Source organism: Serinus canaria, chromosome 25, assembly GCF_022539315.1.
Source record: "Serinus canaria isolate serCan28SL12 chromosome 25, serCan2020, whole genome shotgun sequence".
Lineage (NCBI taxonomy): Eukaryota > Metazoa > Chordata > Aves > Passeriformes > Fringillidae > Serinus > Serinus canaria.
The window spans coordinates 2912422-2939656 of record NC_066338.1 but is presented as its reverse complement, the minus strand read 5'-3'; the positions used below and the strand labels follow the sequence as shown (position 1 = coordinate 2939656).

The 27235-nt window shown below is 51.0% G+C and overlaps 2 protein-coding genes across 8 annotated transcripts in view; one reads left to right on the top strand and one right to left on the bottom strand.

The window, feature by feature from the left end:
* LOC115484767 (Fc receptor-like protein 5) overlaps positions 1-27235 on the bottom strand; it is a 101439-nt gene that overhangs the window by 35309 nt on the left and 38895 nt on the right. The gene's annotated exons all lie outside the window — the stretch shown is intronic.
* On the top strand, positions 2419-3570 carry LOC115485269 (olfactory receptor 14A16). Its single transcript, XM_050983700.1, has 2 exons — positions 2419-2431; positions 2575-3570. Exon 2 carries the CDS (start codon positions 2577-2579, stop codon positions 3507-3509), a length of 933 nt encoding a protein of 310 aa, XP_050839657.1. The 5' UTR covers positions 2419-2431; positions 2575-2576; the 3' UTR covers positions 3510-3570.

Here is a 27235-nt window from a genome sequence, read left to right as displayed (position 1 = left end):
GACAAAAGCTGCAAGGACAGACAGGTCTGGCTTGCCTTGGCCTAAGGCATCTGCCTTCAAAACCCTGGGGCTCTGTGGTTTCTGTTCTGTAGAAAAGAACTGAACTGTCCTTCTTGTCCAGGCGCCCATGGCCTCAGGCACATGAGCACTGTATAGGGACAGAGGAGCTCTGTGCTCAGTGGGGTGGAGACTTAGGACAGCAGAGGAGAGTCCTGGAAGGGGTTGAGGGTGGTTTCAGAGATGGTGAATCCTTTTGACATAGTAGAGAACAGCTGGAAAAACAGAAAAAAATTAATGCCAAGGGCAGATGGGGAGGCCTAGATTCCACTCAAGGAGACAGGAATTTCTCTCCCAGGGCAGGGCTGTGGTGCAATACAGACCCCCAGAAGGAGTCTGGGTCAGCCCAAGGCTTTGTGTGGGCAGGCAGAGGCAGGCAGGAGGCAGAGCTGTCAGCAAAGGAAGGGGCCAGCCAGCTGGGGCAGCCGGGGGATGAGCACAGCCTGCAGGGACAGAGGCGCAGGGCAGGGACACTGTAGCACAGCCTGGGCTGCACAGGGCACAGCCATGGGCAGCAGCTGCCAGGCCCTGACAGAGCCAACTTGGGCAGCACTTGGGCCATGGCTGCTGGGCCTGGGCCTGAGCCAGGAGCAGGAGACAAGTGACCCTTGCAGGCCTGGGGCCTCATGGCCTCCTTGTCCCTGCTCAGCAGCCTGGCAGGGGCCGCCCCATGCTCCTGCCCTTGGCATTGCCCATCCCCACATGCCAGTGCCCATCCCGGGAAGAGCCCTGAGCAAGGAGGGAGGGACAGGATCTGCCTGGCCAGGGGCTGGGGCTCAGGCCTTGGCCCTTTGCATTCCTGAAACACATCCAGCTTTGCTCAGCACCAGAGACACCTTGGCCTTGTTTGTGCCCAGCTGTCATCACTGCCTCCAGTGTTCTGCTCTACCTGGAACCTGGGGACACTTTCTCAGTCGTGTCCCTCAGTGGGACCCATTAAAACTTGAAGAAATTTTGGAGCTTAAATTTAATTTTGATTTCTTAAGAAGTTTTCTGATCACTCTCTAAGGGACTGAGTCTCTTGTAAACAATACCAAATCCCTGAGAGGGTCATTAAAGTCCTTGTGCTGTGTCTGTGCTGCTGAGCTTTAAAGGAACAGCTCTTGCAGGACCAGCTCCTCTCCCAGCCCAGCAGGGCTGAGGGCTCTGCCTGCAGGCACGGAGGGGACAGGAGCCAGGCAGAGACAGGCTGAAGGCAATCAGGATTGGGAAGACAATGAGCTGAGTCTTCACTAGGGGAAAGATTGTCACAGCCCACTATGTGGTGAGTCTGTGGATGCAGGGATAGATCCCTGGTGCTCCTGGAGGGATCTCCTGAAGCTGACCCAGGACAGGACTGATGTGACTGTAAGGATGGCTCTGCTGCCCTTTCTGCTTTGGGGGAGGATGTGCTGCAGAGCAGGGCTGCCCTGGGCACCCTCAGAGGGAGAGGGCAGGATGGCTCCTGATCCAGGGACGGCTGCAGGGGGTGAAGCTGGGGCTGCAGCCAGGGCTGCCCAGGGCTGTCCTGCAGAGCAGGTCCTGCAGCCCTCAGGGCTCTTGGCCAGCCCAGGGCATGTGCCACCTGCCAGGGACAGCTCTCAGCCTGCCTGGCACCTCCCCATGGATGCTGCAGGGGAGAAGTTGGAGGTGGAAGGAGCGACCCCCATCAGGGCAGATTCCTCCTGCTGTGGGGATGGTGCTGCATGGCCAGGGCTGCTCTCAGCTTTCTCCTAAAGGGAAGGGAAAGGGGCTGTCAGCTTTGTCTGTGTCACTGAGACTCCTGCACTGTCACCCGGGACATCAGCAGATGTGCCCCAGATCTCCCTCAGAAAGTGCCTCCTCAGCCTCCTCTCCCTACAGACAGCAGCAGCAGCACCTTGGCTTGCAGCATCTCTGTTTGTCTGCCCTGCCCTTAAGGCCCTGCTGCCAGGGAGATGGCCCTGGGCAGTGCCCTGTGCTGGGAGGGGTCTGCAGGGCAGAGCTGAGCCGCCAGGGCTAGGTGGGCTCTGGCAGCACTAGCAGGGACAGGGCTTGGATAGAGAGAAACAGCTCCCAGTAGGCACAACTCCAGGCAGCAGAGAGCCAAACCTACCTTTGGTATCCCATCCTGTCCAACTGCAAAGGGAAAGAGAGAAAGGTTTGGAGAAAATTTCTTTTAAACTGGAGAATTCACAAAGTTCACCTTATTTTTTTAAGAAACTTTTAAGTGTGGTCACACTGAAATAGAGAGAGGTGAAATGAACACTAGCACATCTGTGCTTCCAGCAGGTCTGACTGCACAGAGGAATAGGGAGCCCAGTTTTCCCTCTGGGCTCCCCAGTGTTCAACCTGAGAGCAGTGCTGAAGATGAGGCAGGAAATCCGCAGTACAAACCCAAACTCAAAAAAGTTTAGCCAAATTCAGTAAAAACTTTGGCCTCCCTGGAAGAAAAGCAATTTTGAGGGGATTCCAAAAAAACCCATAGGATTGACACAAAGAAATTGATCCAAGCTTGTCAATGTTATTTTTGAACAGTCCACCATGTCCAGAATGAAGGAATGTCCAACAGCAGCTCCATCAGCCACTTCCTCTTGCTGGCACTGGCAGACACGCGGCAGCTGCAGCTCCTGCACTTCTGCCTCTTGCTGGGCATCTCCCTGGCTGCCCTCCTGGGCAACGGCCTCATCATCAGCGCCGTAGCCTGCGGCCACCACCTGCACACGCCCATGTTCTTCTTCCTGCTCAACCTGGCCCTCAGCGACCTGGGCTGCATCTGCACCACTGTGCCCAAAGCCATGCACAATTCCCTCTGGGACACCAGGCACATCTCCTACTCAGGATGTGCTGCACAAGTCATGATGCTTGTCTTTTTCATTTCAGCTGAGTATTTCCTCCTGACCATCATGTGCTACGACCGCTATGTGTCCATCTGCAAACCCCTGCACTACGGGACCCTCCTGGGCAGCAGAGCTTGTGCCCACATGGCAGCAGCTGCCTGGGCCAGTGGCTTTCTCATTGCTCTGCTGCACACAGCCAATACATTTTCCCTGCCCCTGTGTCATGGCAATGCCGTGGGCCAGTTCTTCTGTGAAATCCCACACATCCTCCAGCTCTCCTGCTCCAAATCCTACCTCAGGGAAGTTGGGCTTCTTGCTGCTAGTGTCTGTTTAGAAGTCATATGTTTTTTGTTCATTGTTTTCTCCTATGTGCAGATCTTCAGGGCTGTGCTGAGGATCCCCTCTGAGCAGGGACGGCACAAAGCCTTTTCTACCTGTCTCCCTCACCTGGCCGTGGTCTCCCTGTTTGTCAGCACTGCAGTATTTGCCTATCTAAAACCCCCCTCCATGTCCTCCTCATCCCTGGATGTCTCAATCACATTTCTGTACTCAGTGGTGCCTCCAGCCCTGAACCCCCTCATCTACAGTCTGAGGAACCAGGAGCTTAAGGATGCCCTGAGAAAATTGATGACTCTGTATTTTCAGAAGGACTAAACTCTTTCTTTTCTGCTGCAGATCCCTTAGAATGAAACTCTTTACAATCTCTGATTTTTTCCACAATTTGTTAATTTCTTCTTTGGTAACTTTTTCCATTGTTGCATCGTGTTTTTTTACGAAATACTGTACAATTATTTTTTGCATTTGTACATGAATGTTTGTACATGAATGTACATGAATGTTAGAAACATAAAGACTTACCAGAGAATTTTTTCCAATGCATTTAAATAAAGAGAAATTATTCTCCTGATCTGTGTGTCCAGGATTCTTCCTGAGCTCTTCTCTGTCCCTGCAGGGGCAGTGCCTGTGAGCAGAGGTGGAGGGAAGAGACCCTCAGCACACCAGAACACACAGGGACAATGGCCCTGGCTCTTCCCACATCTGCCCTGCCCAACTCCAGCCTCTCCTTCCCAGCCCTGCTGTGGCTGTAAGGCCGGAGTGCTCTGGCAGCTTGGTCACTGTCCTGCTGTGTGTCCCTGCTGTGGCCACAGGCAGGGACAGGCCATAGGCACTGCTGGGACACAGCTGGGCTCCAGCACAGCAGCTCCATCAGCCAAGGGCATCTCCTGAGGGCAGGGCAGGGAGGCTTTGCTCTCCTCCAGAGCTGCTGTCAGCAGTGTGCCCCAGGAATGCCCTGGCACAGCAAAGCCCAGTGCTTGGCCAGAGGGGGAGTGTGCAGGGGGTCTCACCTTCTGAACCACCCTGAAGACCTGGACAGGGCTGTGCTGTGTTCTGGGCACTGACCTGGAACTGAGGGATGTGAAAAAGGCCTTTGGTGTCAGGAATGTTGAGAAGGCTGGGCAGTGTCCCTGTGGGACCTCTCTCAGACCCCTTGGAAAGGCCAGAGCCAACCCAGAGGGTCCTGGGCCCTTGGGAAGGGCAGACATGGAACCAGTCTGCAAACAGGGCAGAGAGGGGGACTGGGAGAGTCACAGCCTGGTCAGGCTCAGCAGGGAAGGGGATGTGGCAAATCCTCCTGCAGCCATTCCAGGCACTGGCAGGACAGGGCAGGGACGGCAGAACCCACATGGGAGGGAAAAGAAGGGGATGTTGTGTGCCCAGACTTCAGCCAGGCCAGGGACAGGGTCTGCTGTGATCTCCTCAGAGCCAGACTGGAGAGAGCTGGGCTGAAGGAGTGGAACGTGGGGTGGGTGGGAATTTGGCTGAACAATGAGGGTCAAATGTCATCCATGGTACAGAGTCCTCTTGGCAGCCACGCCCTGGTGACATCCCTCAGTCACCAGCCCTTGACCACCACTGTGGAATATTTCTATTGTCTCTACAAGGGCATGAAATGCACTTTCAATTCCTTTATGGATGCTGCCAGATTGCAGGGAGTCTGTGACCAAACTCATCTAGTTAATGGTGACTGCAAAATGTAATTGGGCAAGATGACTAAATTGGAAAAGTTTATCTTGCCATGAGATGCCAACCAAGCCTCAAGAAAAGGGGGAAAAAACTTATGCATCACAAGAAAGGCAGTTTAATAGGGAAAAGCACAAAGCCAACGAAAAAACCTCCAAACTGAACCAAGAAAAATAGGCACAGCAAGACCCACAAACAGAAGAAAAGCAAATCTAAAGGAAATCTCCAATCAGCAGAAAATGTTTGACCACCTTGTGGCAGGAGAAGATTCTGTATGTGTAGGTGCTGTTTTGAAAGAAAAATGGCTTAAGAAGGAAATTAATCCCCTACCCCTGTTTCTGCCCGTTTCTCTCAGGTGATTGCTGATCATGGTGTGACATGGAATGGAACATCCCTTGGGTCAGTCCAGCCCAGCTGTCCCATCCCTGTTCCCCAGGAACACCTGCCCACCCCAGGCCCATGGGTTGGGGGGTTGCAGATGCCTCATGTGGGGCGAGCACTGAGACAAGGACAGGAGAACAGAACAACATTTACTCTTGCCAAGGACAGCAGAACAGAACAGCACAGCCTTGGAGAAACTGATTAAGGATGTACCTCTGGCAAACAGAAGTGACACAAAGTTCAAGCAGGATGCCAGCTCAGCTCTACAAGGCTGACAAAACAGAAGTCATGCAAAACAATAATACTGCCCTTACTCAAAAGGAGGGATCAAGGAACAGCCACCTAAAAAGGACACTGGGTGTTGAAGACAAAACCCAAAGAACCATAAAAGGATTTATGATAAGAGGTGCAACTATGTTAAATAAATTCAAAGGAAGTGGGGATAGCTAATGGATACATAATCAGTGTGTGTGATAAAAACTGTGTTCATTTAATGCTCAGTGCACTCCAATGGAGAAAGGATGGCCCAAGTGACCACAAGCAGCCCTGCTGTGTCACCATGAATATTTGGTTCCATGGGGCTCCACAGTGTCACAACGGCCCCTTGGATCCACGAGGTTCCACAGCATCTCCATGGTCTCCTTGGATCCACAGTATCTCCATGGACCATTGGTTCCATCTGACCCTTCTGTGTCACAGTGGTTCCTTGGTTCCATGAAGCCCCACTGTATAACAATGGAATCTTGGTCCTGTGAGGCTCTTTACTGTCACAATGGTCTCCTTGGTTGTGGACTGTGACAGTGGACCCTTGGTTCCACGAGGTTCCATGATGTCACAATGGTCTCCTTGGTTCCTCAAGGCCTTGCTGTGTCACAACCGAAACATGGTTCCATGAGCTTCCATGGTGTCACCATGGTCTCCTTGGATCCACATTGTCACAATGGACAATTGGCTCCATGGGCCCTGCTGTGTCACAATAAACCCTTAGTGCCATGAGGTTCTGTGGTGTCACAATGCTCTGCCTGGTTCAGCGGGGCCCTGGAGTGTCACAATGGCTGCTTGGTTCCATGAGCTTCCATAGCATCAACAATGGCCTCCTTGTTTCTGCAGTGTCATAATGGACCCTGGTTCCATGAGGTCCCTAAATGTCACTGGTGTCCTGGGTTCCATGTGGCCCTGCTGTGTCACCACGGCCCCTTGCTTCCATGAGTTTCTGTACTGTCAGCAATGGTTCCTTTGTTCCAATGAGGCCCTGCTGTGTCCCAATGGACCCTGGGTTCCATGAAGTTCTTCAGTGTCACAACGGCCCCTTGGATCCATGATGTCCCATAGTGTCACCATGGTGTCCTTGGATCCACACTGCCATAACAGACCATTGTTGCAGCCAAAATAGCTGCTAATAAAGCCCAGGGTCAGGGAAGCAAAAAGGGCCTTTGCATGGTATCCACAGATGTTTAATTCAGCCGTGCAGTGAGATGTTCAGTGTCACAAGGCAGGACTCCTGGGGGCAGTCCAGGTTCCTGTATCTCCAGAGGTGGGGGCTGATCAGTGCCATGGGGGCAGTACAAAGATGGGGGCCAAGGGGGGAATGGGGAGGGAGTGGCTGAGGGACACAGAACAAGGGGAAGGAGCCAATGGGGTCAAACAGCTTTTGAAGGAATCTTCTTCTGTCTCCCTAACCCAGGGAATGCTTCTCAGGGTCTCCACAGCTGCAGAGTGTCAAAATGGCCCCTTGGTTCTTTTAGGCTCCTCAGGATCACAGTGGCCCCTTGGCTGCATGAGGCCCAGCTGTGTCACACTGGCCCCTTGCTTCCATTTGGCTCCACAGCGTCACAATTGTCCCCCCTTGGTTCCATGAGGCCCCACAATGTCACAATGGACCTTTGGTTCCATGAGTCCCACACTGTGCCCTGAATCCTTAGTTCCATGGGTCCCTGCAGTGTCACAATGGTCCCTTGGTTCTATGGTGCCACACAGTGCCACAATTGCCCTTTGGCCCAACAGGGCCTCACAGTGCCACAATGGACTCCTTGGTTCCATGGGGACACAAAGTGCCATAAAGGCCCGTTGGTTTCACAAGGCCTTAAAGTGTGAAAATGCAACAATGCAACAATGGTCCATTATGACAGTGTGGATCCAAGGACACCATGGTGACACTATGGGACATCATGGATCCAAGGGACCGTTGTGACACTGAAGAACTTCATGGAACCCAGGGTCCATTGTGACACAGCAGGGCCTCATTGGAACAAAGGAACCATTGCTGACAGTACAGAAACTCATGGAAGCAAGGGGCCGTGGTGACACAGCAGGGCCACATGGAACCCAGGACACCAGTGACATTTAGGGACCTCATGGAACCAGGGTCCATTTTGACACTGCAGAAACAAGGAGGCCATTGTTGATGCTTTGGAAGCTCATGGAACCAAGCAGCCATTGTGACACTCCAGGGCCCCATTGAACCAGGCACCACAGAACCTCATGGCACTAAGGGTTTATTGTGACACAGCAGGGCCCATGGAGCCAATTGTCCATTGTGACAATGTGGATCCAAGGAGACCATGGTGACACCATGGAAGCTCATGGAACCATGTTTCGGTTGTGACACAGCAAGGCCTTGAGGAACCAAGGAGACCATTGTGACATCATGGAACCTCGTGGAACCAAGGGTCCATTGTGACATCATGGAACGCCATGGAACCAAGGGTCCACTGTCACAGTCCACAACCAAGGAAACCATTGTGACAGTAAAGAGCCTCACAGGACCAAGATTCCATTGTTATGCAGTGGGGCTTCATGGAACCAAGGAACCACTGTGACACAGAAGGGTCAGATGGAACCAATGGTCCATGGAGATACTGTGGATCCAAGGAGACCATGGAGATGCTGTGGAACCTCGTGGATCCAAGGGGCCGTTGTGACACTGTGGAGCCCCATGGAACCAAATATTCATGGTGACACAGCAGGGCTGCTTGTGACCAGTTGTCCATTGTGACACTGCAGATCCAAGAGACCAGGGTGACACTCTGGCAGTTGATGGAACCAAGGGGCTGTTGTGACACACTGTCCTGGTTTGAGAAGAAATGAGTTTTTTGAAATGCTGAGGTCAAACCAATATGTGCTCAGATTTGAATATTGGCACCTACTGTGGCCACTGAGGATATGGATACACCTGTGAGAACACAGGGCGGTTAAAAGCTGAGAACTCCCAGGGGGAAGCTCTCTTGGTTTCTGTCTGTAAAAGAGGTCGGACCTCCCCTGCTCAGCTGCGGGCTGGGTGTGGGAGGGGAAGCCATGCGACCGGGTGAGGTAGGCTGGGACCTTGGATGGAGAAGGGAGGTGAAGGCCCCTGCAGGATGGAAGGGTGGAGGAACCCTGAGAGACATCGGGCAGCCCCCCCCACCTTCTGAGGGAGAGAGAGAGAGAGGGAGCCTGTGCCTGTGCTGGCCACCTTGAAATTTAGTAGCACGGCCTGGCTGAGAAGGAGAAAGGGGGGGTGCGGCGAAAAGGTGCCTGGCAAGGCCATCATGGGAGTTCTGGACAGGCTGAGCCTGATATTTTAATCCTTTTCTTGCATGATGGAAACTTTTCAGATGCTGATCTTCCTGGAGCTGAATGAGAAGAGAGTTAGGGATAGAATAGCCGGTAATAGGCAAGTGTGATGAAAGTCCATGCAAGTAAAAGATGTCGGAGAGAAGTTCAGTAGAATCCTAGGTGGGAGGAGATGATGGAATTGCTTTTGGCTAGATTTTTCTTGTATAGCCATGGACAGAACCATTTTTTCCCCTGTCACACAGAGACTGCATTTAGGGGGAAGAAATGGCTTGGAGCCGAGAGAGTGCAGTGATGTTATGTGGAGTGGCGTGAACAGAGACGATGGGTGAGGAGGGTGGTGGTGCCCTCAATCTTCAGTGAAGGAGAAGAAGATCTCTGTTCTTGAGACCCCTCGGCCCCAGGGGTTGAATTTTGGGGGGGAGACAGTTGTCCCAAAAGTGAGAGACTGTGCTCTTTTTAAAACTGGGCAAAGTACCCTTAGAAAGAAAACCCTAGGAGCAGCTCTGGTCCATGTGCAGTGGTGAGAGCACTGGGCATGGAAGGAAGATGTCACAATGGCAAATGTTCTCTGGGTGGTGCCACGTGTGACATGGAAATACACAAGGTTTCAACTCTGTTTCCAGGGGAAGCCTATGGTACAAGAGGGACTCGTCTCTTGATGAACTGAGAATTGATTATCTGAAGGGTAGTGATGGACTGAGAGTTAGTGACCTGAGAGACAGTAACTGAATTGAGAATTCAGGATTTTTTTTTACTGTGATGTATTGGAAATTTGGTGGGGGACGAGGAAGAATGTTTTTAGAAGGTTTTAATTCTTTCATTCTGAGTTCTGTGTGTGTGTTTCTTTTTAAATATAGTTTTAAGTTAATAAAGTTTTTCTCCCTTTATTCCTAAGTTGGAGCCTGCTTTGCTCTATTCCTGGTCACATCTCACAGCAGACACTAGAGAGAATGTATTCTCATGAGAGCACTGGCATTGCGCCAGGGTCAATCCATGACACACACCAAGGCCACATGGAACCAAGGAGAGCATTGTGGCACTGCAGAGCCAAGGAGGCTGTTTTGACGGTACAGAACCCAAGCGAACCAAGGGTCCATTGTTATACAGCAGGGCCTCATGGAACCAAGGGGCCCCTGTGAAACTGTGGGGTATAATGGAGTCAAGGACACCACTGATACTGAAATCTGCTGGACAGAAACTGTCTCACACAGTTTTGAGAATTTGAAAGTAGGTATTTTCTCTTACAGCATGGTGGTCACTTGGTCCATCCTTCTGCCATTACGAGTGCACTGAGCATTAAATGAACAGAGTTTTTATCACACACACTGATTATGTATCCATTAGCTATCCCCACTTCCTTTGAGTTTCTTTGACATAGTTGCACCCTTATCACAAATCCTTACATGGTTCTTTGGGTTCCGTCTTCAACACATGATGTCCTTTTAAGGTGGCTGTTTGTCAACCCCCTCCTTTTGAGTAAGGGCAGTAATATTGTTCTGCATAACTTCTGTTCTGTCAGCCTTGCAGAGCTGAGCTGGCATCCTGCTTGCATTTTGTGTCACTTCTGTTTGCCAGAGGTACATCCTTAATCAGTTTCTCCAAGGCTGTGCTGTTCTGTTCTGCTGTCCTTGGCAAGAGTAAATGTTGTTCTGTTCTCCTGTCCTTGTCTCAGTGCTCGCCCCACATGAGGCATCTGCAACCCCCCAACCCATGGGCCTGGGGTGGGCAGGTGTTCCTGGGGAACAGGGATGGGACAGCTGGGCTGGACTGACCCAAGGGATGTTCCATTCCATGTCACACCATGACGGCAATCAACTGGGAGAAGTGGGGGGACAAGGAGGGTAGGGGATTCGTTTCCTACACATACAGAATGTTCTCTTGCCGCAATGTGGTCAAACTGATTGAAGATTCCCTGTGGATTTGCTTGTCTTCTGTTTGTGACCTTTTTTTTTTTGAGGTTGGTTTGTTTGTGGGGTTTTTGTGTTGTTGTGGGTGGGTCTTGCTTTGCTTTTTTGATTGGGTTTGGGTAGGTTTTTTTTTTTTTTGGTTAAGTTTGAGTTTTTTCCTATTGACCTGCCTCTCTTCTGATGCATAAATTTTTTCTGCCCTTTCTTGTGGCTTGCTTGGCACCTGATGGCCAGACAAATTTACCCAACTAAGTCATTTTGCCCAATTATGTTTCGCACTCACCATTTTCTAGATGAATTTGGTCACAGACTCCCTGCAATCTGGCAGCATCCATAAAGGAATTGAAAGTGCATTTCATGCCCTTGTAGAGACAATAGAAATATTCCACAGTGGTGGTCAAGGGCTGGTGACTGTGGGATGTCACCAGGGCGTGGCTGCCAAGAGGACTCTGTACCATGGATGACATTTGACTCTCATTGTTCAGCCAAATTCCCACCCACCCCACGTTCCACTCCTTCAGCCCAGCTCTCTCCAGTCTGGCTCTGAGCAGACCACAGCAGACCCTGTCCCTGGCCTGGCTGAAGTCTGGGCACACAACATCCCCTTCTTTTCCCTCCCACTGTGGGTTCTGCAGTCCCTGCCCTGTCCTGCCAGTGCCTGGAATGGCTGCAGGAGGATTTGCCACATCCCCTTCCCTGCTGAGCCTGACCAGGTAGGGGAGAGGAGGCTGAGGGAGAGGAGGCTGAGGAGGCACTTTCTGAGGGAGATGTGAGGCACATCTGTTGCTACCCAGGGTGACAGTGCAGGAGTCAATGACACAGACAAAGCTGACAGCCCCTTTCCCTTCCCTTTAGGAGAAAGCTGAGAGCAGCCCTGGCCACGCAGCACCATCTCCACAGCAGGAGGAATCTGCCCTGATGGGGTCGCTCCTTCCACCTCCAACTTCTCCCCTGCAGCATCCATGGGGAGGTGCCAGGCAGGCTGAGAGCTGCCCCTGGCAGGTGGCACATGCCCTGGGCTGGCCAAGAGCCCTGAGGGCTGCAGGACCTGCTCTGCAGGACAGCCCTGGGCAGCCCTGGCTGCAGCCCCAGCTTCATCCCCTGCAGCCGTCCCTGGCAGCAGGAGCCATCCTGCCCTGTCCCTCTGAGGGTGCCCAGGGCAGCCCTGCTCTGCAGCACATCCTCCCCCAAAGCAGAAAGGGCAGCAGAGCCATCCTTACAGTCACATCAGTCCTGTCCTGGGTCAGCTTCAGGAGATCCCTCCAGGAGCACCAGGGATCTATCCCTGCACCCACAGACTCACCACTGCTGTGAGAGTCTGTGGGCTGTGGGCTGTGGGCTGTGACAATTTTTCCCCTAGTGAAGTCTCAGTTCAATGTCTTCCCAATCCTGATTGCCTTCAGCCTGTCTCTGCCTGGCTCCTGTCCCCTCAGTGCCTGCAGGCAGAGCCCTCAGCCCTGCTGGGCTGGGAGAGGAGCTGGTCCTGCAAGAGCTGTTCCTTTAAAGCTCAGCAGCACAGACACAGCACAAGGACTTTAATGAACCTCACAGGGATTTGGTGTTGTTTACATCAGACTCAGTCCCTGAGAGAGTGCTCAAAAAACTTCTCAAGAACTCAAAATTAAATTTAAGCTCCAAAGTTTCTTCAAGTTTTAATGGGTCTCATTGAGGGACAGGATTGAGAAAGTGTCCCCAGGTTCCAGGTAGAGCAGAACACGGGAGGCAGTGATGACAGCTGGGCACAAACAAGGCCAAGGTGTCTCTGGTGCTGAGCAAAGCTGGATGTGTTTCAGGAATGCAAAGGGCCAAGGCCTGAGCCCCAGCCCCTGGCCAGGCAGATCCTGTCCCTCCCTCCTTGCTCAGGGCTCTTCCCGGGATGGGCACTGGCATGTGGGGATGGGCAATGCCAAGGGCAGGAGCATGGGGCGGCCCCTGCCAGGCTGCTGAGCAGGGACAAGGAGGCCATGAGGCCCCAGGCCTGCAAGGGTCACTTGTCTCCTGCTCCTGGCTCAGGCCCAGGCCCAGCAGCCATGGCCAAAGTGCTGCCCAAGTTGGCTCTGTCAGGGCCTGGCAGCTGCTGCCCATGGCTGTGCCCTGTGCAGCCCAGGCTGTGCTACGGTGTCCCTGCCCTGCGCCTCTGTCCCTGCAGGCTGTGCTCATCCCCCGGCTGCCCCAGCTGGCTGGCCCCTTCCTTTGCTGACAGCTCTGCCTCCTGCCTGCCTCTGCCTGCCCACACAAAGCCTTGGGCTGACCCAGACTCCTGAGGGATGAGTTGCACCACAGCCCTGCTCTGGTGCCTGGTTCCTCACTTGTGTCCACTCTGGGCCTCCCCAGCTGCATTTTTGGTATCATTTCTGTATCTGGCTCTTTCCCACTATGGAGAAAAAACTCCACCATTTCTGAATCCGCCCTTCAATCCCTGCCAGGCCACTCCTGTTCTGTCCTCAGTCTCTTCTCAAGTGAGACCAGGCACATCAACCTCCATGGGTTATGTTCTTGAGGCCTGCAAACCCCAGCCTGGGAGATCTTTGGGCCCTCTCCAAGGTGTTTTCAGATGAAAACATTCTGCTCAAAGTCTAAGAACAGCACCAGAGGCCAAGGCCAGGCAGAGCTGTCTGTCCTGGCAGCTTTTGTCTGGGAGCAATCCTGGGATAGATGGAATTTTGGCGGCCAAATTCCAATTTCTGCCATGGCCCCTGGACAAGAAGGCTGGTTCTTTTCCATAGGAAGGAAGGCACAGAGCCCTGGTGCTTCTGAGGCAGATGAGATGTGACCACCAGAGGCCAAGGCCAGCCAGAGCTGGCAGGTTTTTGTCTGTAACACACCCTTGTACACCGGAAATTTTTTAGGGCAAGTACCAAATTTGTCCATGGGTGTCTGAGAAGAGAGGAAAGTCTTTTACACAGGAAGGAAAGCATGGAGCCCCAGTGGTTCATGGGCAGATGAGAGGCAGCCCTTGACATTCCAAGATCAGCCAGACCTGTCAGGTCTCTCCTGGGAGGCCAAATCAGCCAGAGCTGTTCTCTGTTCCCCTGATTCCATGGGGCCCCACAATGTCCCAGTGCTTCCCTTGCTTCCATGAGTCCCTGAGGTGTCACAGTGGCCCCTTGGTTACACAAGGCCCTGAAGGGTCTCAATGGTCTCCATGGTTCCACGAGGCCCCACAGTGTCACGGTGGTCTCTTGGTTCCATGGAGCCCCACGGTGTCACCATGGCCCCAAAGTGTCACAATGGTGTCCATGGTTCCACGTGGTCCTCACAGTGTCACAGTGGTCTCCATAGGAAGGAAACAACCGAGCCCCAGTGTTCCAGGGGCAGATGAGCAGCATCCACTAGAGGCCATGGGCAGCCAGATTAGACAGAAGATTTTTTTCTGGGAGCAATCTCTGGATATAGGGAATTTTAGAGGTGGAATACCAGTTTCAGCCATGGATGCCTGGAGGAGAAGGACAGTTCTTTTCCATAGGAAGGAAAGCATGGAACACCAGTGTTTCAGGGCCAGATGAAAGGCAGCTACCAGAGTCCAAGGCCAGCCAGACCTCTCTGTCCTGGCAGCTTTTGTCTGAAAGCAGCTCTTGGATATAGGGAATTTTCAGTTGGAATCCAAATTTTGGCCATTTCTGCATATATCCATGATAATTAGGATGGTTTTTTTCCACAGGAAGGAAAGCACAGAGCCCAAGTGTTTCAGGGGCTGAAGTACAGAGAGAAGGCTCCTGAGAGGCCAAACCTGCCAGACCTGTTTGTCCAGGCAGCTTTCATCAAGGAGGAATCCTTGGATATAGGGAATTCTGGAGGTGGATTCCCAGCTTTGGCCATGGGCACCTGGTTGAGGTGGATGGTTTTTCCCAGAGGAAAGAAAAGTGCAAAGCTCAGGTGTTTTGGAAGAAGATGAGAGGTGGCCAGCCATGGGCCAAGAGAGCCAGACCTGTCTCTCCTGACACCTCCCATCTGGGGGAGATCCTTGGATATAGTGAATTTTGGAGGTGGAATCTCAGTTTTGGCGGTGGGCACCTGGCCAGGAAGGAGAGTTCTTTTCATTATGAAGGAAAGCACAGAGCCCCAGTGTTTCAAAGGCAGACAAGAGCCAGCTCTTCAGAAACCAAGGCCAGCCAGACCCGTCTCTCCTGGCAGCTTTTGTCAGGAAGAAATCCCTGGATATAGGGAATTCTGGAGATGGATTCCCAACTTTGGCCATGGGTGCATGGATGTGAAAGGTGCTTTTTTCCCATAAGAAAGAGAAGCACATGGTCCCAGTGTTTCAAAGGTAGATGAGAGGTGGCCCCTGGGTGGCCAAGCCAGCCAGATCTGTCTGTCATGGCAGATTTCATCTGAGAACAATCTTTGCATATATGGAAATTTGGAGGAGGAATCCTGATTTTGGCCATGGACACCTGGAGGAGAAGGAGAGTTCTTTCCACAGGAAGGAGAGCCCAGAGCCCCAGTGTTCCAGGGGCTGATGAGCAGCAGCCCTTGACATGCCAGGGTCAGCTGGACCTGTCAGGTGGCCCCAGGTGGCCCAGCCAGCCAGGCCTTGATGCCTTGAGAGGCTGCCTAGAACAGAGGCTGGGCAGTGTTACAGGAATAAAGTAGGGATTTATTAAAATGGCCTTCAAAGGATACACCTGGGGCAGTACAAGAGCCCAGCTGAGGGTACACCCAAGACAGAGGATGGGTCACACATTTTCACACCTTTATAAGTTTTGGTCCATTTACATATTTGGGTGATTATCCAGTTACAGCTTCAGGTTATGAAGTCCCATCCTCCAGTCTGCTCTCCTCAATTCACTGTTTTTTTGCACTTTTTGGGCCTGAAGCTGCAACAGTGCCCTCGGCTCTCCTAGGTTTTTGGTTCCTAGTTTAGTTATGGAGAAATATTTCAAAGAGCTTCTAAAAAATATGCACTCCTGTTTTAAAGGGTGTATTTTATTACTGTTCTCTTTGGAACAGAGACAATTGCAGCATTCTGTGATTGATATTGCCCCAGGGTCTCTCCTCAGCAGCTCTGGCCTGCTCACAGAAGCTGTGCCTTGAGCTCTGACCCTGTGTGGACAACCTTGCTCCACATTCCCCAGCCCCATCCTGTCTGTCCTCACTCCCCTGGGACCTGCTGTGCTTGGAGAGCTGGCTGCACCCAGCCTAAGAGGGGTTTTCACTTTGTGTATTTTTTGAAGCAACTCCTGAGTTTTCCCACTGAAAACAGACACACTCCTCAAGCGTGTGCCGAGACCAAGCTGCCACCAATAACATTCCCCTAACCCAAGGCAGAACTGTGCAGGAAATGTTTTAGACCTTTGGACTCCATGGTTCCACGAGGCCTTGCTCTGTGACAATGGACTTTTGGTTCCATGAGGTTCCGTACTCCACAGCGGTATCCTTAGTTCCAAGTGTCACCATGGCCCCTTGGTTCCACGGGCCCTGCTGTGTCACAATGGGCTCCATGATTCCATGATTAATGCAAAAGCTTTCCATAAGCAATGAACAACACCACGGTCTCCTTGGATCCGTAGTGTTGCAATGAACAATGGGTTCCACAAGCTCCCCAACTCTCACAAGGGATATTTGGCTCCATGTTGGCCCCTCTGTGTCACAAAGGACCCTTGATTCCATCAGACCCCACAGTGTCAAAGGGGTTTTCTTGGTTTCATGTGCTCCAAAATGTCACAGGGTTTTCCCTTTTCCTGCAACAACCAGCAGCAAACCCCAGTGCCAGGGTCAAATGTCTGGCAAGAAGGATCAAGGGGGGACATTTGGAATGATGGAGTTTGCCTTCCCAGGTCACAGTGACGTGGAATGGGGCCCTGCTGTCCTGGAGATGGCTGAATACCAGCCTGCCCTTGGGAGAGGGTAAGAGACAACAGCCTCTGTCCATGGAACTGCAACAGCAGAGAGGTCAGGAGAAGGCTGGGTCTAAAAGACTCTCACCAGCAGAGGAAACCTCAGCCAAGGGCATTTTATTGGAAGCTGACATTTTAGAGCATTCCTTTATACAGACATGCACCACCAAATACCAAGTTAAACTGTTTTGGCTTTTTCTCTGCCCTGAAATCAGCTGGAATCTTTTCAGCAGTCTGTGCTGTTCCATCCCTTGCTTAGGGTGAGGATGTCAGATCTTTCAGCAGCCTCTGCTCTCCTGGGGGGCTTCTCTTCACAGGCAGGCTCTAAAAGCCGAATAAAACTAAACAGCGGTGTAAGGCACAGCACAGGGGAAGCACCGGGCTGATCAACACTGCCCTTGCAGTGACATTTCCCGAGTGCTCCTCAGTGTGAAATACAAAGCTGTGTTTCGTGTCAGGTACAGACAGGCAATGTGTGTATTTGTGATTGTGATATGTGTGGAGGCCGACAATGGGACAGTTGTGAATTCTAATAATAACTGAGGAAAGTAAAGCATGGAAGAAGGCCTTTGAACCCCTCTTTTCTTTGCAATTAACCTTGGTTGATTTAGGAGCATTTGTATTAAACCGTTAAGGATGTTGATCTTTGCTTGTAGTTAAGCCTTAAAGAGTTCTGCAATAACTCTTTTGAAGTATAATTTGAGAATATTGCTTGTATCCTTGAAACTAGAGCTTTGGAATATATAAAAAGAAAACATGATTATCTCATGCCTTAACAAAACAGAGAAAAACAGCTTGAGAAAGGAAGATGAACATCATCTCAAGGATTTATAATTTTGACCAAGGGAAGCTGGACATCACTGTTATGAGATTTATAGTCATTGTAATTAAAAAGGTGGAGCCACATCTGGGGAGCTGGACTTCACCAGATGGGATTTGTCTTTATTCTTGCGGAAACCAGGACCAATATTTCGGAAACTACCACCATCATCTGGAGATCCTCCTTTTTGGGACGTATCCTGAGAAAAAGAAATCGCAATAGTGCATAGAATTGTGATGTAAAAATTGGAAAATAGAAACTGCTGATGAGTAAAAATTGGAATAGAAACTGCTGAGAAAGCTTATGAGTACCCCTATAAATACCTGTAAGCCACATCTATCGGTGTGCATTTGGAGGGAGAACTGCCCCCACTGTACCCAGCACTGTGTTGCTCATACTTTACCATAATAATTAATAAATTGGTTGCTGCTTGAATATTGGCATAGTCAAGTTTCCTATTTATAACAGAGACTCAAAGACAATGGACAGGAGACAAAGAGCTCCTGAGGGCTTTCTGTATTTTAATCAGCCCCACGGTGGATTTGGGGCTGGGTCCAGGAGCCTCAGGCACTGAGAGAAGGATGAAGAAGCCGCTCAAGGAGTCAGCAGCAAAACTCCAAGTGCCTTGGAGCACGGCTGGGCCCCAGGGAGGGCAGGGAGTGCCAAAGGCTGCCCATGGAGTGCTGAGAGCAGATCCTTGAGGCCAGGAGTGCAGGGAGCCCAAGGCTGTGGGCAGGGAACTGCAATGCTGAGCAAGGCCTGGCTTGGCTGCAGGAAGCAGAAAGGCCAAGCCCTGAGCCCAGCCTGGGCCACCAGGGCCTGTCCCTCACGGCTGGCTCGGGGCTCTTTGTGGGGCAGGGGGATGTCAAGGACAGCAAGGACAAATGCCATCAACCTGTGTGACACTCCAGATCCTCAGGGAACCGAGGGCCAGAGTGACACAGCGGGGCCTCATGGAAACAAGAGACTGTTGGGAGCCTGTGGGGCTCTGGCACCCCAGAACACTCAAATGCTGGGGGTGACCAAAGGCTCCTTTACTCAAGTTTTGTGTACAGGAGAAACACCAACCAGATACTCTCAAGAGGTCAAAATGACACAAAATTTTACTGGCAAAGTACAAAAATCCAAGAAACTTTGGAAAAGGATTCAATGTCACATCCAATTCAACATAAAACACTTATCGTAGCAGGAACTTCACTAACCTTGCCCATTGAACCTGGAAACCTTTAAACAATTAGGTTGTTGAGGTACCCAGAAATGTTCCATAGAAAGAGCAGTAGAAGGAGAGGAAAGAGAGAGACAGAAAGACAGAAGCTCCATAGAAGGACACCCATATGGCTCCAAGTTCCTGGGGTTCCAGTGTGGGTGAGACCCAAACCCCAGTAGAAGGCAGGGTCCATACCAGGGGCTGACATTGTGCTCTGTGTTTTTAGGCCCCTGGGCCTTTGTGGGACTCTCCCGAGGTGGGATTTGTGATTGCTCAGGCAGTCAGGGCTGGCTCAGCGCTGGTCCCCACTGTGTGACTGACTGACAGCTCATCCCAAGGTGTCTGAGGACATTGATCTCATCCAGCCTCTGACAGCGACCATGGTGACACTGGGGAACCTCATGGAACTGTGGGTCAGTTGTGACAATGCGGATCCAAGGACACCAGGGTGACACTGGGGAACCTCATGGAGCCAAGGGGCCCTTGTGACACAGTGGGGCCCCATGGAAATGAGGAGTCCATTGTGACTGATAGGGAAGATTCTTTACAGACAGTTCCATGGGTGAAGGTTTTGGTGTTAACATCTTTGAAATGGTCTTAATGTCTCCATTAACTTTATTACAGAGCCCAGACAGCTTGGCTCCTGAAACAGACACATGGGTCTGCACGAGCTTGAGTTTATGAACTTTGGGGTAAAATGACAGGTTCAAGAGGGGAATATGTGACAGCTGGTTTGGGAAGGCTGAACCTTCCCAGTACCTCCTGGCCAATGGGGACAGGAAGAGGGCAACATGTGGCCGGGAGTTTGGATAAAAGGATGCTGCACTCTCTGGAACGTCGAGAGAGAAAACCGTGGGTGTGTGTGCCCTGGTGGACTCTTTCCCTTTATTGGAATAAAGTTGCAGGACTCCTCTGTCTCCTTTATGGACACTGGGTTTCCATAGTGTGATTTTCTGTACATGACACTTTGGAATGTCACGGAACCAAGGAGCCCTTGGGACACATCAAGGCCCCTTTGGAACAAAGAATCCATTGCTGACAGTACAGAACTCATGGAACCAAGGGGCCATTGTGGCAATGCAGATCCAAGGACACCATAGTGACACTATGGAACCTCATGGAATCAGAGACCATTGTGACACTCTGGTGCCTCACGGGATCAAGGAGAGAATTGTGAAACTCAGAGACCCTATGGAACCAAGGGTCAAGGATGAAGATGTGGGGCCATAGAACCAAGGAGCCATTGTGACATTGCAAGACCTCGTGGAAGCAGAGATCCATTGTGACTCTACAGAAGCAAGGAGAACATTGTGACAAGGGGAATATTGTCACACTACAGGGATTCATGGAACCAGGGAGACCATTGTGATACTGTGGGGCCCCATGGAACCCAGGGAACATGGAATAGGTCTCGACTTTTTGACTGGCTTGGCCTTCTCGGGGCCACCTGACAGGTCTGGCTGACCTTGGCAGGTCGAGGGCTGCTTCTCATCAGCCCCTGAAGCACTGGGGCTCTGTGCTCTCCTTCCTGTGGAAAGAACTGCCCCTCTTTCCAGGTGTCCATTGCCAAAACTGGGATTCCTTCTCCATATTTCCTTATATGCACAGATTGTTCCCAGATGAAATCTGCCCAGACAGACAGATCTGGCTGGCTTGGCCACCCTGAGCCACCTCTATTCTGCCTTTGAAACACTGGGACCAGCTTTTCTTTCCTATGGGGAAAAAACACTTTTCATGTCCAGGTCCCCATGGCCAATGTTGGGAATCCACCTCCAGAATTCCCATATCCAAGGATTCCTCCCAGACAAAATCTGAAGCTAGAAGATACAAGTCTGGCTGGCCTTGGTTTCCTGAGGGCTGTTTCTCATCTGCCTTTGAAACACTGGGGCTCTGTGCTTCCCTCATGAAAAGAACTCTTCTTCCTTTCCAGGCACCCACAAACAAAACTGAGATTCCACCTCCAAAAATCCCTATGTCCAAAGATTTCCCAGAGATGAAAGGTGCCAGGAGAGACAGCTCTGGCTGCCTTGGCCCATGGGTGGCCACCTCTCATCTTCTTCATAAACACTTGGAGTTTGTGCTTTTCTTTCCTATGGAAAAACCATCCACCTTGACCAGGTGCTCATGGCCAAAGTGGGATTCCATGTCCAAAACTCCATCCATCCAAGGATTGCTCCCAGGTGAAAGCTGCCAGGACAGACAGGTCTGGCTGCCCTTGGCCTCTTGGGGGCTTCCTCTCACCTGCTTTTGAAACACTGGGGCTTGGTGCTTTTTTTCCAATGGAAAAGAACCATCCTTCTCATCAGGATGTCCAGGGCTGAAATTGAAACTCAGCCCCCCAAATTCTGTATATCCAGGGATTTCTCAGTGACGAAAGCTGCCAAGACAAACAGGTCTGGCTGGCTTGGCCTCCCAGGAGCCACCTGTATCCTCTTCTGCCTTTGAAACACTTGGGCTCTGTGCTCTCCCTCCTGTGGGAAAGAACCATCCTTTATATCTATGCTGAAATGGCCAAAATTGGGATTCCACCTCCAAAACTCCCGATATCCAAGGGCTGCTTTCAGACAAAAGCTGCCAGGACAGAGAGATCTGCCTGGCCTTGGCCTATGATTGCTGCCTTTCATCTGACCCTGAAACACTGGTGTTCTGTGCTTTCCTTCTTATGAAAAAGAATCGTCTTTCACCTCCAGGCCCCCATGGCTGAAATTGATATTCTGCCTCTAAAATTCTGTGTATCCAACTGTCCTTGTTTGAAAAGACATTGTCCTAGGGTGACTGGTACCCCCATTTGTCTGTGTTATGCTGGATATTATGTTCTGTGCCTTTAAGACTGGCTCTGCAGAGTGAAAGTTTTGTTTTGGGCCTCTAATCAGCCGCTCAGCGGGACATACAGATAGCACAGTACATAGTGCTGCTTTTTTGCTTTTTGCCCTGCTTTTTGCTTTTGCTCTTGCTTCTGCTCTGCTTCTGCTGTGCTTTTGGTTGCTCTTGCTTTTTTTTTCCCTCATTATTTAATTTAGCTAAACTGTCCAAATTCCTTCCTGGTCTGTCTCCCCTTCCTGTTTGGACCTACCGACCTGCTCCGGACTGGGACCTGGGAAACACTGAGAGAGAGTTTGCATCTTGTGGCTGCAGCAGTGCCCCAGCACCGGAGGGACTGATAACAGAGTGACCACCCCCAGGAGAGACTTTCTGAATTTGTCATCTTTTTTCAGAGTGGTGAAAGAGTGGTGACATCCGGTATTGTTCATTGTGTGTGCTGGGGGGTGCTGTGCTTGTCAAATAAACAGGTTCTTTCCTCTTCTCCCCGAGGAATTCTTCCTGAACCGGTTGGGCGAAGGGGCCGTATGGGTTTGTTTTCTGGAGAAGCCCCTTTTTGGGAATTCTTTTCCAAATTTGCCCTAAACCAGGACAGACAGGTATCTGCTAAGGAAGGCAGAAGCCTCCCCTGAAATGAAAAATGTAAACCCCCTCCCACCAAATGATTATAATTTTGAAATTAAAAGGCTCTCAGAAAAAGATATGGGAATAGGAATAACAGTTCTTTACTAGGAAAACTAAAAATACAAATGCAATCATACAGACAATGAAAAAACCACTGACAGAGTCAGAATACAACCTGACTCCCTGTGGGTCAGGGTGTTTGTAGCTGTCCCATTAAATGGTGGCTGCAGTGACAGATGGGGTTCCGTTGGAGCACTGATCCTGTAGAAGGGTGGAGTTTTCCCAGGCTGCTCTGGTGTCCTAAAATCTCAGATTATGTCCAGGTAGGAATGCTTGGCTCCTCCCCCTGGGTGGAGCATCCCCCAATGTGATGATGTAATTTTATCAGTAATTTTATTCAGTGACACTCAATGACCCATGAACAGAAGATGTTTCCCAGAGGGAGGATTGGTTTGTGGAAGAGATAAAGAAAACTGCCCAATTAACAGAAGATAACTGCCACACCTCTAACAGATGGCAAATACAATACACATATTATCTTTCAATCCAGGAAATTATCTACCCCTTATTCTATTTCCATCTGCATCACAATGAAACCTTACACACACTTCTCACTTCAGGCTGGGTTTCCCTGTGGTACACAAGGGCTTTCTCCATCTTTCTGCATTACCCACCAAGTGTAACCAGGTCCTTGAGCAAAAACAATCCCACAGATGGGTTTGTCTTTGCCTGAAGTGGGATTAATCCAAACAGTCTTTCCTAAAATACCTTTCATGTGTACCACAGGGACTTTATCTCCATCCACTCTGTGCAAGGGCTCAGACTGGGCAGGACCAGCTCGATTGATGGATCCTCGAGTTTTGACCATCCAGGTGGCTTTTGCTAAGTTCATTTCCCAATTTCTGAAGGTTCCCCTGTCAAGTGTCTTCAGGGTAGTCATAAGTACTCTGTTACACGATTGAACTTTCCCTGCAGCTGGTGCATGATAGGGGATATGATATATCCATTCAATACCATGTTCCCTGGCCCAGGTGTTGATAAGGCCATTCTTGAAATGGGTCCTCTTGTCTGACTCAATTCTCTCAGGGGTTCCATGTCTCTACAGGACTTGTTTTTCCAGGCCCAGGATGGTGTTACGGGCAGTGGTGTGAGGCACAGGGTGGGTCTTCAACTATCCTGTGGTGGCTTCCACCATGGTCAGCACGTAGTGCTTGCCTTGGCGTGTCTGGGGCAGTGGGATGTAGTCAATCTGCCAGGCCTCCCCATACCTGTACTTGCACCACTGCCCACCATACCACAGGGGCTTCACCTGCTTGGCCTGTTTGATGGCAGCACACGTCTCACAGTCATGGATGACCTGAGAAACACTGTCCATGATTAGATCCACCCCTCGGTCTCGTGCCCACTTAGAAATGACATCTCTACCCTGATGACCTGAGGCATCATGGGCCCATCAAGGTGAGAATACCTCCCCCTTATGTTCCTAATCTATGTCTATCTTTGATACCTCTATCTTTGCAGCCTGACCTACCTGCTCATTGCTTCGGTGCTCCTCATTGGCTCTGCTCTTGGGGACATGGGCATCTACATGACAGACTTTCACAGACAGATTTTTCTACCCCAGAGGCAATGTCTTTCCCCTCATCAGCAGCCCAGACTGGCTTTCCTCTATGCTGCCAACTGGCCCTTTTCCACCTTTCCTGCCAGCCCCACAGAGCTTGGTGACCATCCACGAAAAAGTATAAAGGTAGAGCTTTGGCCACTTTTCCATTTCAGTAATGTCCAGGGCCAGCTGAATGGCCTTTTTTTCAGCAAGTTGACTTGATCCACCTTCTCCTTTGGTAGCTTGTGAAATCTGTCATGCGGGGCTCCATACAGCTGCTTTCCATTTCTGGTTCATCCCTACAATGCAACAGGAACCATCAGTGAAAAGAGCATAGCATGTTTCCTCTGGTGGTAGTTGGTTGTATGGTGAAGCTTCCGCAGCCCGTGTCACTTGCTCCTGCTCCTCTTTGTCAGTGAGACCAAAGTTCTCACCTTCCAGACAGTTTGTAATTATCTCCAAAATCCAAGGGCGATTCATGTTTCCAATATGAGCTTGCTGTGTGATAAGAGCAATCCACTTGCACCATGCAGTGTTGGTGGCATGGTGGGTAGAGGGAACCTTTCCTTTAAACATCCACCCCAGCACTGGTGGTCGAGGTGCCAGGAGGAGTTGTGCTTCTCTGCCAATCACCTCCGAGGCAGCTTGAACTCCTTCATAGGCGGCCAAGATTTCCTTCTCTGTGGGAGTGGAGTTGGCTTTGGACCCTCTGTAACTTTGGCTCCAGAATCCCAGTGGTCGGCCTCAAGTCTCCCCAGGCACCTTCTGCCAAAGTTGCAGGGCAGACCATTGTTCCTGGCTGCAGAGTAGAGCACATTCTTCACCTCTGGTCCTGTCCTGACTGGGCCAAGGGCTACTGCATGAGCGATCTCCTGCTTGATCTGGGCAAAGGCTTGTTGCTGTTGAGGGCCCAGTGGAACTTGTTCTTCTTACAGGTGACCAGATAAAGAGGGCTCATGATCTGACTGTACTCGGGAATGTGCATTCCCTAAAAGCGTATGGAGCCTAGGAAAGCTGGTGTTTCTTTCTTGCTGGTTGGTGGAGATATTGCATTGATCTTGTTGATGACCTCAAGTTGCAATCTGACACCGTCCATCTTGCCAATTTACCCCCAGGAACTGGATCTTTGGGCAGGTCCCTTGACTTTGCTCTTCTTGATGGCAAAGCCAGCTTCCAGCAGAATCTGGATGACCCTCTCTCCTTTCTCAAATACTTCCATTGCCGTGTTCCCCCACACAATGATGTCATCAATGTACTGCAGATGTTCTGGAGCTTCACCCTTTTCCAGTGCAGCCTGGATCAGTCCATGGCAGATGGTGGGGCTGTGCTTCCACCCCTGGGGCAGTTTGCTTTCACCTGCACACCCCTCCAGGTGAAAGCAAACTGAGGCCTGCATTCTGCTGCCAGAGGAATGGAGAGAAACATGTTAGCAATGTCAACAGTGGCAAAGCACTTTGCTGCCTTGGACTCCAGCTCGTACTGGAGTTCCAGCATGTCCAGCACAGCAGCGCTCAGCGGTGGAGTCACTTCATTCAAGCCATGATAGTCCACAGTCAATCTCCATTCTCTGTCAGACTTGCACATAGGCCAAGTGGGGCTGTTGAAGGGTGAGTGGGTTTTGCTGACCCCCCCCTTGGCTCTCCAGATCATGGATCATTTTGTGGATGGGGATTTGGGCATCTAATTAGTCTGATACTGCTGGTGGTGCACCGTCGAGGTGGCAATTGGCACTCGTTGTTCTTCTGCCTTCAGTAGTTCTGCTGCAAATGGGTTTTCTGATAGTCCAGGCAATGTGTTCAATTGTTAATGTTCTCTGCCTCTATAGCAGCTATGCCAAAAGCCCACCTGAGTCCCTTTGGGTCTTATTAATAGCCATTCTGGAGGAAGTCGATGCCCAGAATACACGGGCCCTCTGGGCCAGTCACAATAGGATGTTTCTGCCACTGCTTCCCAGTCAGGCTCACCTGGGCTCTCAACAGGGTCACCAATCCCCCCATCACCCCAGCAATGGAAACAGGTTCTGCCCCCACATCTCCCGAAGGTATCAGTGTACACTGCACACCAGTATCAAAAATGCATGATATTTTTGTGGCTCTGATGTGCCAGGCCATCAAGCACATACCGTCCAGAAGATCAGGTTTTCCCATGCCTCTTCCTGGCTAGAGGCAGGGCCCCTCTAACCCTGGTTATCATTTCTTTCCTGGGCATACACGGCAGAGGTTCCTTCAAGGGCATCTGACAGATCACACCCAGTAGCTTGGAAATGGGAGGCTGAAGCTACCTTCACTTTAGTGGAACTCCCTCCATTTCCCTCCTTGAGCTGACACACCCGTGCTGCCAGGACAGAAGTGGGTTTCCCATCCCACCTTCCCATGTCTTCCCCATGGTCACACAGAAAGAACCCCAGGTCAGCCCTTGGGGTGTAGCCTCTCTCTCTAGCTGGGGAACACTGGGCTGTGACTTTGGGGCCTGTGACTCGCACTGGTGCCATGTGGGAACTGTTCTTCCTCCCTCCACCCTCATCTCTTCTTCTAGGCTCTTAATCATAGCAGAGACATGAGCCTGCATTGGGCCATTGATCATACTGTCACTATTTCTAAGCTTGTCAGTTACAGAGCCCACTGTCTCTCTGTTGGTATCGGCAATAATCGTTGCAATGAAGGTGGTGGATTGACATGGCCCCAGATCTGCCAGACTCCACAGCATTTGCCCTGTGCACCTGACCTCGTCAGGGTCATTGTCATGCTGTCCATCCCTCCCAAAGAGTACCTCCAATACTGCCACTTCTCTCAGCTGTTGGATCCCTTCCTCGAGGGCCTTCTAACACATTCTATGGCGGTGCTCTTGCATTCTCTCCTTGTGGACAAACCTCTCTCTGACACTCATTAAAAGCTGCTCCCTGAGGGAAAGGAATCCTGGATCCGCTACAAATACCTGATTCATACCTGAGCCCTGGGTCAAGGGTCTCAAATTCCTTGCCTCACCACCATCCAGTTGCACACCTGTGACCATAAGGTCCCTGACCCGAAGTAACCAGGTTGTTTAAGCCTCACATCCCAGGCATACAATGTCCTTGTTCAGTTCATCCACAGGGACTTGTGTACATCAGGGACTCAGTGATGATCTCAACCATTGGCTCCCCTGTGGGATGTGAGGGCCCTCCATTCTTATCCTTACCTGGATGCTCTGGTTTCATCTTAGACCTCCTTGTTTCTGCATGGGCGACTGCTGCTGGCTGTGACTGCCTTTGCAGTTCAGCTGGAACCTGGACAGTTGTAACATCTGTGGGTTCCACTGCTGCACCATCAGACTCTCTCTCTTTGTGGCAGAGGGAGGGTTTTCACCAGCTGGGGAAATGTACTCCTTCAGCATCTGGCCCATCTCCTTCACCAGAACCCAATCTGTGTGGTTCATTTATGAGGTGGGCTGTGGGGCAGGGTCAGGCTCTGGGGCAGCAGCATCCCTTGTCCCTGGGGTAGGTGTCAGCGTGGTTATCCAGGGTAATCTTCCCTTATCTCTGAATGCTAAATAGAACAGGCCTATCAGCAAAAACAACCACAGTATGATATATTAGCATTTAGAGTGGATCTGAACCCTTTGAAAA